Genomic DNA, 12,359 nt, shown 5'->3' with positions numbered 1-12,359 from the left:
CTCCTGTAACGAGGTCAGCGGGTGAACAGTTCCTCCAGGTGTTTGCTAATTGCTGCTGGCTGGTCTGAAGGAGCTGAGTGGATGAATGGTGCAGTGGCTGTGCTCAGTGATGTGGAAGCCTGTGAGATTGGAAACTGCAGCTCAGAGGAGGAGCTTTGTCCTGAAAGGCGGGGCTAGGCCCCCTTAGGCGATTTGCTCGCCAGAACGGTTGCCATGGGAGATTAGAGGATTTCTCAAACATGCATGAAAGAAACAAGGTAACTCTCCAGGTATCTTTGATGATGGGACAACATTATGGCATGAAGTAAAGCTCAAAAAAGACTTCATATTAATTCAGACTCTTCACTGATCAATAGTATATTTGCTAAAACCTTTGCTACGAAGTTGCAGCTCAGTGCTTCAAATCGATGTCCAATGTGCTTGACTGACATCTATTGGGGTTACAAGTGTATGTTGATTTTCACATTTGTCAGTCTCTGGATCACTCTCCCCGTGGAGGAGTGTGAAATCTGTTTCTAATTTAATCAAACATTCAATATTCTTTGAAAGAGATACGATGCTGTGGAGCCATAAAGTGCTCTAAGAATTTTCATCCCAGCTAACAACATCATCATCAAACTGCAACAAACAACCCACCCTAACCCACACACAGACACACACACACACACACACACCTTACCCTAATGTCAGTGTTTTTCCCACCTTCTAAAATGCCTCCTCTGTGCTCCAAGTTCATTTTCAGCTCTGACCTCAGAGCAGTTTGTTTTTCCCCTCATCCCAAACGCAGCCGCAGGCTCTGATTCGTACATACGGATCCTCTGTCAGCCGGAGAGCAGAGGAGGCCCACTGGACCCGTTTTACCAGGTCCGCTCCAAATGCATCGGCTGGGTGTGACTGTGTAAGGGGGAAGCCGCAGGTCCAGAATGTGTGTCCTGAATAATGCACTGTCATTTCAGAAACTTGGGGGAAAAAGAAGGGATCAGTGCGGTTCTGAAGCAGCTATGAATTATTAATTCATCCAGCATCGTTTTAACTAAAATAAGCGTTCGATGCTGAAGAGATTCAGAGAAATTAATGCAACAGGATAAAACCAGAGATTTTTCAGTCCATTGGTCTGGTAAGTTGGTTTTATGATTGAAATACCATGTCACTGTTAGAGGATTAGCATTCTGTGTCTTTTATTTCTGTATTTTGATGCAGCTCAAAGGCAAAGTGGCTCATGTTAGTCACGTTAGTGACTAATGTGGATTTAGTGACTAAATCCACGTCAAAACCATAAACAGCTGCTTTTATTGCATTGAGTTTTAATGCAATAAAAACAGCTGTTTCTGTTTTGTCTTTTTTGCAACTTGCTGCTGCAAGTCATAAAGTATTTCACTCCAAGTAAAGTACTTTTTACAAGCTTCAAACTAATTCAAATTTTTTTTAATTTCTTGTGATTTCTGTCTCAAAGATGCTATTTGATTTAATCCATGTTAAATCAATGAAAAGTCGCATCAACAACAATTAGAAAGCACAAAACCACAATGATGACAGGGTTTTTTGTTATTGTTGTGGTTTCAGACAGGTAATACTTTTTTTTGTCTGTTCCAGTCCATTTGATTTTTTTTTCCATCTTGAAACTCAACATTTCAGTATATGTTTTGTAATTGTTGTACATAAAGCAGACGTATTCGAGGTTCGACTCACACACTTCTGAATCGATGCTTTGTGGAAACAACCTTTCACTGTAATGACAGCAAGTCATTTCCAGCCTAGTACATCTAAAAAAAAAAGTCTCAGCTTGAGGAGGAAAGGAGTGCAGACAACTCCAATGTAAAAGAAAAAAATAACAATAATAACAGTCTCTCGTCTTTAGTACAAATATTACTGATTCTCACTTCTGTTTTAGTTTGGCTGTGTAAATCAGGCCACAAGGTCATTTCACTACATTTTTAGTTATGACAAGTAAATCTGTGCAAAATTCACTAAAACATTTTGATAACCGCAAAATGTCACATTTCTTCTTCCTCTAAACTGTTCATGATAATTCTGGGATTGCAAGAAAGCATGTGTTTTTTCAAAGAAGAAGAAATAATAGATGAAATCCAACGCTAATCTTTTGTGTTCAGTTCTCTTCCAGACGTCCAGACAATAAATGCGGCTGCTCTCCTGGAGAGATATTCTGTCTCACCCCAGCAGATGGCATCTATAGAGGTTTGGTTGTGATATCCCTTCAATTTTACAAATCAACACAAAAATTCACCTCAAGCTGCCATACGAGGAGAAACATCAGTTCTGAGCAGTAACGAACTCTAAGCTATAAGCTGCAGTTGTTTTGTTATTTTTATTTATTTTTTATTTTCCGGTCACATTTTTAAAGAAGCTGAGGTTTTGGGAAAATGCACGGTTTGTGGTTTCGGAGCCGTCTGACGGCGACACTCCTGGCCTCCGTCCTGGGAGCCGTGCTCGGCCCCCTGCAGGTCGGCTACCACACCGGCAACGTCAACGCTCCAGCCAGGGTAAGATGCCGGCAGATGACAGGATCTGTTCATTAGCTTCCATAAATGGTCACGAGCGAAACCAGGGGTGAGTGATAACTGCAAAACCAGAAAGAAAAAAAAAAAACCTTTATAATGAAATCAAGCTTTTGTCAAGACTTCAAATTATATAGAATATTATTTATATATTTCACAATGGATTGAAATTTTACAGCATCAAGTTCAATTTAGATTGAAGAAGTCCAGACATGGGACTTGAAGTATCTTCCACTGGGAGATAATTTCACTTAAAATACTTTTGTTTTTCTGACTAATCTGCCAATCCAAGGAGTAATTTTTCATCAATATAAAGCAATATTTTACTTAAAACAAGCTCCTATCTTTGGCCAGAAAGTCATTTCTAAGTTAGTTTCGCCTTATTTCAAATGTACTAAGATATTTGTACAAAAATGCTTCAGATTTAGTGGTTTTGCAGCGTAACCTGCTGCACATCCCAGGTGTCCACTTTACCAAGTCATGACTGCTTCATCCCATCCAGATAAAAGCCTGTTTATAAAGAAAAACATAAAAAACACAGAACAAGGTAGAGAATGTAACGTCTTTAAGGTAAGCCGTACAGACGAGCCAACAATGGTCAAATACTGAACATAGTCATGATAAACACTTGCAACATCTCCTGTTCTGTTTCTTTTTGCCTTTTGTTCCTTTCTAATTACAATATATGGTATAAATTAAGTAGACAACAGTTTAAAAGCCATTCCATGAAACAGAGCGATGAGTCCAAAAGCATCCCAAATGGTCAGCCAAGTTTGGGGTATACTTCAGAAAAGCCAGACAGCAGGCAGACTGTTGAACAAATATCACACAGCCTTGTGAAGTTAACAGCTGCCTAAACCTCAGTGGCTCAGCAAGGTGCTTCCTACAGTCAGCAGAGTTTCACACCGCCGAACGTACACCAATACCACTGGCTGTCTTCATATGGGACATTCATCTGCAACACTGAGCTTGCAGCTTAGTTCTTCCTGCTTCGTTCCCACATCGGCGTTGGGTCACATGGTCCAAGTTCTCCTGCCTTTTCCTTTTGTTGCTGGTCTTCAGATCATCGAAGAGTTCTTCAACAGCACATGGAGAGCCAGACACAACCAGTCGATGACGGATCACAGCCTGACCCTGCTGTGGTCGCTGTCCGTCAGCATCAAGGACTTTGGAGCGTTGCTGGCCTCTCTGGGGGTCAAACACCTGGCAGATTCGTACGGCAGGTGAGAACCAAGAAAACGAGCACAACAGAAACGCACAGCAGAGCTTCTACCATCTACTGACGAGCGTTTGTTGTTGTTCCCCATATGAAGACGAAACTCCATCCTGATCGCCAACTGTCTCTCAGTGGCAGCGGCCTGCGTTATGTTTGCCTCCAAAGCCAGTGGGTCGTTTGAGGTTCTCATCCTGGGACGGCTGGTGTTTGGCCTGTTCTGCGGCCTTGTGATGAGTCTAAACCAACTCTACATCCAGGAAGTGTCCCCTACCAATCTGAGAGGAGCCTTTGCCACACTCAACCAAGTGTCATTAGCCTCTGGCATCCTGATAGGGATGGTGAGGACGGTGCCGCCGAGCTTTCATTTGGATCGTTTAACGTCTTACAAAGTATTTACCGTTCGCGACAGGTGGCTGGTCTGGAAACAACATTGGGCACGAAGAGTAACTGGGCGATGATGCTGTCCCTGTCTCTCATTCCGGCCCTGACGCAGTACCTTGTTCTGCCTTTCTGCCCAGAAAGCCCTCGCTACCTCCTGATGAACCAGGGAGAGGAAAGGAAAGCAGAAAGCGGTAGGTTTCTACTTCAGTAGCCCCAATTAGGGAATGACAGGAGACGAAGTCAACCCAGGATCTACAATTGTCACAAAAAAAAAGAGTATATACACCTTTCACGATTCAGTATTTTGTTTGACAAGCTGAACATTTCGATCAACCAAAAGTACAACGATGCCAAATTACATACAAGATCAATAAAGTCAGTGTTTTGGAGTGGATGTGGTAAAATCATGACCTCAATTTGATTCCTGTGTTGGAAGGAAATGGATATAAATTCTTGATTAGAAGGAACAATTTCAAAAAAGCCAATAGCCAGTGTTGCTGATCACTGACCTGGACCATTTCAAAACATTTAGGGGTTCATCATTCAGCTCTGGGGACAATTTAATCAGTTCATGGCACAACTCAACTTTTCCTCTCACCGCCTCCACAGGCAAGCTGAGAATATTTTTAATGGAGTCATATTAGGGGATGACCATGAGATATTTGGCTGTTTGGGTTGCATTTACGCACGTTTTCTTACATCATAATGCGCAAACGCATACAACTTAAAAAATTTTAAGATTTCCGATAGGCAACTAGGTTGTGTTGACAGGACCAACTTTAGCCATCGAGAAACAAAATGCATTTAAAACACACAAATTCCATCAGTTCTTCGAAAGCGCATTGTTGTTCTCATCCTGCAGCCCTGCTGAGGCTGCGAAGCCATGCCGACAACGTGTCCGGAGAGCTGGAGGAGATGAAGGAAGAGGCTGCACACACCCTGACCCGCGTCACCGTCCGGGATTTCCTCCAGAAGCGAAGCTACAGGCAACCGATCCTCATTGTTCTCCTTGTCAACCTCGGGAGCCAGCTCTCTGGATTCAATGCAGTAGGCAAAAAAAAAAAAAAAAAAAACCCTTCCACAAAGCTTAAAGATGTTACTTTTACCAGATTGCAAATAAACAAGGCAACAACGTGATGCCATTAGCCCGTCTTACAGAAGCACATTTCCCAGTAACGCTGCTCTTTTATTCCAGATCATCAACTACTCCACTAAAATGTTCCAGGCCAAGTTCGACGAGGCCAAACACCTGACTCTAGGTGTGGGAGTTGTCAACGTCACCTTCACTTTGGTTGCAGTGAGTACAAATCACCTGCAGTTCATTCAGACTACAGAACAATACGCAGCGGCCGCATCAGAGGTTGGGATAAAGCTGATGTGTTGCTTCCAAGAAATGTAGTTCTGCCCATCCTGTGGTCAGGTTGTTGCCGCATTTTGTTTAGAAATTAGGAATCTAATGTGAGCAAAGAAAAACTGGTGATGATTTGGGTGAGGACACAGTTATAAGGTCAGTTCTACCCTGCAGAGAAAACTATTGGGAGGAGCCAAGATGTTGTGCAGCATCATTTTGAGCATCACACAGAGCTCATTAATGTGGTGGCGTTGTTCTGTTTGGACAATAGACGTCCAGAGATTAAATCTCTACGCAGGGCCGGCCCAAGACGATCCGGGGCCTTTGGTATGTTATGACTCATGGGCCCCCATTGTTCCTTTTAAGAACATTTCCACCACTAACATTGTTTTAATACAGAGAGCTTAAAAGCAATCCCTGATAACTGGTTTTTATTTACTGAGATAACAACCGAGCTCAAACGCAAAGATTCAAATTGTGGCCATGGTAACACAATAGTTGGACTATGAAGATTATTCTTAAATCTTAAATTTAAAAGTTAAACAGTTTTTGAAAAAAAACCCCCCAAAAAACCAAAAATATTTATCTCTGGTGAAACCATAAAATGAAATTCAGCAGTATTCTCATTCACGTAGCTTGAAATGGCCCCAAAATTAACACAACACATCATGTTCTAAAAACAATGGAAACCCCGAGAAACTGGAAAATATTCCTGCAGACACGAATTCCTCCAATCGTAACAGTAATCCTGGCGTTGGTTTCTTCCCATTGGTATCTTTGGCTTGTATTTTGAGTGACCTGGTCTTAAGCCGCTTTTAAACACAATCCTTTGGTGAGCTAATTGTACGCTTCGCTCTTTGAGTTCACGCCACAGCAAAATAAACGGTCATTTACGTGCAGTGCTCAGCGGGACCACTAGGGTTTGCTTTTGCCTGTCTCTGCCCTCTCATTATTTATCCCCAGTTCTTCTTCATGGAGCGGGCCGGGAGGAGGAAGCTGTTGCTGATCGGTTTCCTCTCCATAGGAGTTTGCAATTTTCTTATGACCATAGTGGACTCTGTTCTGGTAAGTCCATCATAGGTTGGTCTCTTTTGTGCTCGTTGAAAATGCGTCTTTAAAGACAAGCAGTGAAAATGTATATTTTCTTCTTCTATTTTTTTTTTTTTTTTTTTTTTTTTACTTTCCTTTCTAAATGTCAATAGATATATTTGTATGGCTATAATTTTACTTCAGTCAGTCTTTGGGTTTGACCAAACAAAGTCGTTTAAGGACAAGTCTTGGTTTGCCGATTTAATCAACAGACTTTGGCCCTTCTGAACTAGCCTTTAGCTTTAGCCTGGGGAGCCAACTATTGTATTTTCCAAATAATCAACATATATTTCTGGGGACCAGTGAGCCTAGAAAAAAAATTTACAACTTTGCTGTGGTCCAGATTCAGCATCAACAATGACTTTGAATTGCAATCCTGGTTTGTCCATTCAAACCCAAACCATTTTTTTTCTTTTTTTTTTTTAACACATTAAAACATCCATCGATCTCATTGTTCATAATCTGTCACCTTTCACCTTTCACCTCCCAACTATAGAATCTCAGATTGTCCTGATGGAAGTCAATATTCTCTTCCCTTTGCCTAACCAATCAGACTTTGCTTCACCTTGGGACAAAACGCCACACCTGAGGCGTAAGAGTGACCTTTGCCCCCTCTCTGCAGCACCTGGTCCCAGAGCTGCGGAGCCTGCAGGTCCTGCTGGTGTTCGGCGTGGTCTCGGCCTACGAGCTGGGCCCCGGCCCCATCTCCTGGTTCATCGCCGCCGAACTGTTCGACCAGCCCGGGAGGCCGATCGCCATGGCGCTCGCCAGCATGGTCAACTGGGGAGGGAAGTTCCTCCTCGCCCTCCTCTTCCCTCCGTTGCTGGTGAGTTTACACGGCCGGCCGAGCCAGACTTCTGGGGAAGCTTTGCGAGAGGCAAGCATCTTGTTTTTGTGGGTCGCCCGTCGCCTCCGAGACGTTGCTTTTAAACACTGACCGTAAAAAAAATCCTGGGCTTGTTTTATGCTAGGCATGCGTACTCGACGTAAAATGTTAATAAATTATGTACAGTTGTTGTTTAAGATGCATAAATCTCTCTCTAAAAGCTCGAGGCAAGGCTGAGATCATTGACCGAGTGATTGAATTATCAGCTGTGGAGGGAAAGCGCAAGCCAACAAAGATCCGTTTTTACGGCCTTTTTGATTTTACGGCGTCGAGTTTAAATCACGAGAGGTCCATCAGGTTTTTTAAGTGTAACATGGAAAGCAATAAATATGGTAGTTTTGTCTCTCTCTCTCTCTTTTCTTTTTGTATTCCCCCAAAATGTCTTGCAGAAAATCTGCGGGGCCCACGTCTATTTGATTTTCACGGCCGTGGCTCTGCTCGCCTTCGCCGTCACGTGGCTCCGCCTCCCGGAAACCAAAGGCCGCACATTTGACGACATCGCGGAGGAGTTCAGAGGAGCGGAGGGAATCCCGCTGCACAACAGCGGCGGATTCAACACTTTCACCTGAACAGCAGATTCTTCCTTCTCCATGACGATCCAGAAGAGACTGTCAGCACAGCCTGCCAACATAATAATAATAATAATGATAATTGTTTTGTCTTCATGTTGAGGTTCACTGGGCAAAACATCTTCTATTATGTTATGACCACCACATGTCATTTAGTGGATCTTCAAAAAGTTTCAAATATTAATAATCAGGGATGCCATTATGAACTTTGGTACTCACTGCTTATGGCAAATATTCATAATTCACTTAAAATGTCTGACCTATAGCAGTAAAAGTCAACATTGTTAAAAATATAAATTAAAAAAATGGGGAAAAATTGCTAAAAGTTCATTTTATTTCCATCAAGTCACACAAAATATATTTGTTCATTTGTCTGTGTGTCGTTATAAAAAATTTTATTGTCATATCCATAATTTGGACAACACAAACATGATTTCTTTACCTTTTAGAAACAACTTGTGTTACATTTTTAAGGTACTTCAACACATAGTAATGATATAACGCTTGTAAAAACGTTGTGCGTTCAAACATCCCCCATTTGAAGAGGAAATCAAAGGCAGAACGATTCAGTGGGAACAAAGATCGCTCTATTCAACTTATTGTGTTCTCACAAACATGGCCGCTGTTATGCAAACATACATTAACACACACACACACGCACACACACACACACACACACATACGTGTTTCCGTCGATCACGGGGACTACTACTTTTTTCATCGAATTCGGGGACTAGCCTTTCTAGTGGTTCTAAAAATCCAGAAAAAATATTTTACACTATTTATAGCTATATTAACCTATACACGGCTTGAATAACTCAATTTCAAAAGTAGATTCATCAACTTTGTCTGGGCCATGATACAGGAGGACTCATTAACTTCCAAAAAAAGCATGTTTGACGAGGACCAGATTAAAATATTATTTGCATAAGTTACACATACAACTTACCTAGTGGGGACCTTTGTTCAATTTCCTGAAATATTACATCTGCCTTATTAGATTTTAACAGAATGAGCTATAACTTATCACTAACATCAGAAAATTATTACATAAAAACAAATAATTACAAAACACCTTTTTAATTAACTATAGGCAAAAAGATGCTCAGTGGCTGTAAAAAAAACAACTAAATAATCTTATCTTAAAAGTATTAAAGATGAACCTCCACTTCAGGTTTTTCAAATAAACATAACAATGAAAAGACAAACAGTGCTTCTTCTAAATTAACACTGAAGCAGTATGTAAAAAACACATTGAACAAATATTTGGAACATAAATTGAAAAAAACCCCCAACATATATAAAACACGCCTATTTAATTACGCTGAAGCTTCTTCCTGTTAGTTGTAATTTGGTTTTGAATGAAAAATAGAATCCCCCATCCCTTAATCTTCAGCTGCTTTCACAAATTCTCTATCAGATTCAAGTGTGGAGAGGCTGAGCTGCTCCAAAACGCTCCGTCCTCTTCCTCTACTTGTTATCTCCAGACAGTATCTGGTGGTGGTCCATTCACACAGACGTCCATTTTGGACTGATACTAAAACTAGCGGTTTGAGTCTAATTATATGTATGATTATTATTTATCCCTATTATATTGGTAGATGCATTCCCATGAAAATATGTAAATGTGACTTCTTCCCCCACATACAGCACACTGTGGAGGCCAGTTGGTTGAATTTCTGTAATGAATGGCCAACAATAAACAGCACAGTGAGCCTCCCGACTGGTCCACTAGTTCTGGTCCACAGTAGAGAGCTGAACACACTGTGTGTGTCCTACAAATAATCATCACAATCGGGTCCAACAACACATTTTTCTAACAGGTGATTGTAAAGTGAATTTTGATTGATAATACATCTTTCAAATAAATATCATACAATCTGGTCTTTCTCTTATAAATAAAAAAAAAATCAGAAAAATAAACATAGACATTAGTCAAATTTAACTAATAAACTATTTAACAGTTAACCTCGAACTGGCCACGTCATGTCGTTATAGAAACAGGGAACAAACAAACTGACAGACTGGCGAATACAGCAAACTGACAACTTAACTGAAAATAACTGACAACATAAATATCTGACATTTAACATAATTACCTGTAATTAATGGCCAACAATAAACAGCACAGTGAGCCTCCCTACTGGTCACTAGTTCTGGGTACTGCAATAAAACTCCACGTTAGTCCTAGAACACAACAACCACTACTGTTCAGAAAAGAACTGGACTTGATGACTGACCACAGTAGAGTGCTGAACAGACTGTGTGGAATACTCCTTTTAAAAGCAACCAGTAGGGGGCTCCAAAAACCACTCATTACAGGACAACTATGAAACCCATTTTAGCAGAATTTAACCTGAACCATTTCAACTATATTACATAAATATCTGTAAATGTACAATTTTTAAATTCTCTTAGCAGTTAGCACTGCAGTTAGCATTTTCAGGTCTGTGTGCAAGTTGATTTCCATTCCAATATCTGCTTACTGATATTGGAATGGTATTTTAATGATATCTGTTTACTGTGCTGTCAGCAGTTCTGGCTTCTGGCTCACCTGTGAGCCTTCAATCTTCAACATGTTGCCAACTTAATGCCGAGGATTGGTCACCTCCTCCATGTCTCATTCATTGTTTTTAGCTGCACAGTCCGGATCATTCTCCATCTATGTCATTAGTGCTACTGTGTGGCATTTTTCAAACAGCAGGTTGAATTAACATGTTTGGTTCCAGTGGTCTCTATGACATCAGCGGTTATGACATCACTGTGATACAACAAAGGAATCTCTCTCTTGATTGTAGCTCTCAGACAGTGTTTTCTCAGACCTGTTCCACAGCTCTATCACGACAGATCACATTTCAAAGAAACAAGAATTAACAGATTACAAACATGGACCAACAACTTTCATGGATAGAGATGATAGAAGAAAACATCCAGGTAGATTATGACGCAATCCTTCATTTTGATGATGAAGAGGAATGCCCCATTGCGCCTGAAGACGAACATACTGAGAGTCCAAGACCATTCTACGATGAGCAAGAAACAAATGATTACATCTGGGATCTGACGAGGCAGATCAATGATTTGAAGAAAGAGCTGAATGAGGAAAGAGAGCAACGGATTGCAAGGGAGAAAGAAGTCAAAGTCCAGGAGAAAGAAATTAAAAATCTGAAGAACTTGTTAGAAAGAGAACGTGGGATGAAGAACACACATGAACAAGAAAGACACATAGGAGGATCGAAAGTTTTCAGCGCTACCAAAACAACAAGTGAGAAGAGAATTCTTCAAGAGTTAGATTATTTTAAGAGGGAGGCACAAAAATACGCCTCCAGAAACAAAGGACTTATTGACGTGATGATGGACGAGTACACGATCAGACTGGAACTGGAGAAAACAGTAAAATCTTTGAAGATAAACAACAATTCAAAAGTCTCCACCCAACCAGATGTCCCCCAACAACCAGATGTCCCCCAGCAACCAGTTGTCCCCCAGCAACCAGAGGTCCCCCAGCAACCAGAGGTCCCCCAACAACCAGATGTCCCCCAGCAACCAGATGTCCCCCAGCAACCAGAGGTCCCCCAGCAATTAGATGTCCCCCTGCTACCAAAGGTCCCCCTGCAACAAGATGTCCCCCAGCAACCAGAAGTCCCCCAGCAACCAGATGTCCCCCAGCAACCAGAGGTCCCCCAACAACCAGATGTCCCCCAGCAACCAGATGTCCCCCAACAACCAGATGTCCCCCAGCAACCAGAGGTCCCCCAACAACCAGATGTCCCCCAGCAACCAGATGTCCCCCAGCAACCAGAGGTCCCCCAGCAATTAGATGTCCCCCTGCTACCAAAGGTCCCCCTGCAACAAGATGTCCCCCAGCAACCAGAAGTCCCCCAGCAACCAGATGTCCCCCAGCAACCAGAGGTCCCCCAACAACCAGATGTCCCCCAGCAACCAGATGTCCCCCAGCAACCAGAGGTCCCCCAGCAATTAGATGTCCCCCTGCTACCAAAGGTCCCCCTGCAACAAGATGTCCCCCATCAACCAGAGGTCCCCCTTCAATCAAATGTCCCCCAGCAACCAGAAGTCCCCCAGCAACGGACCTACAATCAACCGCAGTGGTGCCACGTAAGTCGGGCCTCCAAAAAGCCAGAGAGGTCAGAGGACAAGCGGACATACAATCAACCGCAGTGGTGCCACGTAAGTCGGACGTCTAAACAACTTGAGAGGTCAGAGGACAAGAGGACGTACAATACACCACAGTGGCGCCGCTAGACGATTGGTCTCCATGCCACCAACCTCCACTGGTTGCATGGAGGTCCATCATGTTGCCGTTGAAATGAAGGCCAAATGATGCCCGGCT

The 12,359-nt window shown here is 42.2% G+C and overlaps 2 protein-coding genes across 2 annotated transcripts; both read left to right on the top strand.

Moving 5' to 3' along the window:
• Positions 1–2,091: 2,091 nt before the first annotated feature.
• Positions 2,092–8,308, top strand: LOC129377218 (solute carrier family 2, facilitated glucose transporter member 1). The gene is made up of 9 exons (XM_055057013.1): positions 2,092–2,501; positions 3,579–3,739; positions 3,830–4,070; positions 4,142–4,304; positions 4,976–5,160; positions 5,309–5,410; positions 6,428–6,529; positions 7,176–7,379; positions 7,829–8,308. Exons 1-9 carry the CDS (start codon positions 2,382–2,384, stop codon positions 8,006–8,008), a joined length of 1,458 nt encoding a protein of 485 aa, XP_054912988.1. The 5' UTR covers positions 2,092–2,381; the 3' UTR covers positions 8,009–8,308.
• Positions 8,309–10,568: 2,260 nt separating this feature from the next.
• LOC129377252 (sporozoite surface protein 2-like) lies at positions 10,569–12,271 on the top strand. The gene has a single exon (XM_055057056.1). The coding sequence runs from the start codon at positions 10,895–10,897 to the stop codon at positions 12,269–12,271; it is 1,377 nt and encodes a 458-aa protein (XP_054913031.1). The 5' UTR covers positions 10,569–10,894.
• Positions 12,272–12,359: the final 88 nt, after the last annotated feature.

Source organism: Poeciliopsis prolifica, unplaced genomic scaffold (genome assembly GCF_027474105.1).
Source record: "Poeciliopsis prolifica strain line A6 unplaced genomic scaffold, Auburn_PproV2 SCAFFOLD047, whole genome shotgun sequence".
Classification (NCBI taxonomy): domain Eukaryota; kingdom Metazoa; phylum Chordata; class Actinopteri; order Cyprinodontiformes; family Poeciliidae; genus Poeciliopsis; species Poeciliopsis prolifica.
Note: the sequence above shows the minus strand (reverse complement) of the source record. Positions and strands in the feature narration are given on the sequence as shown.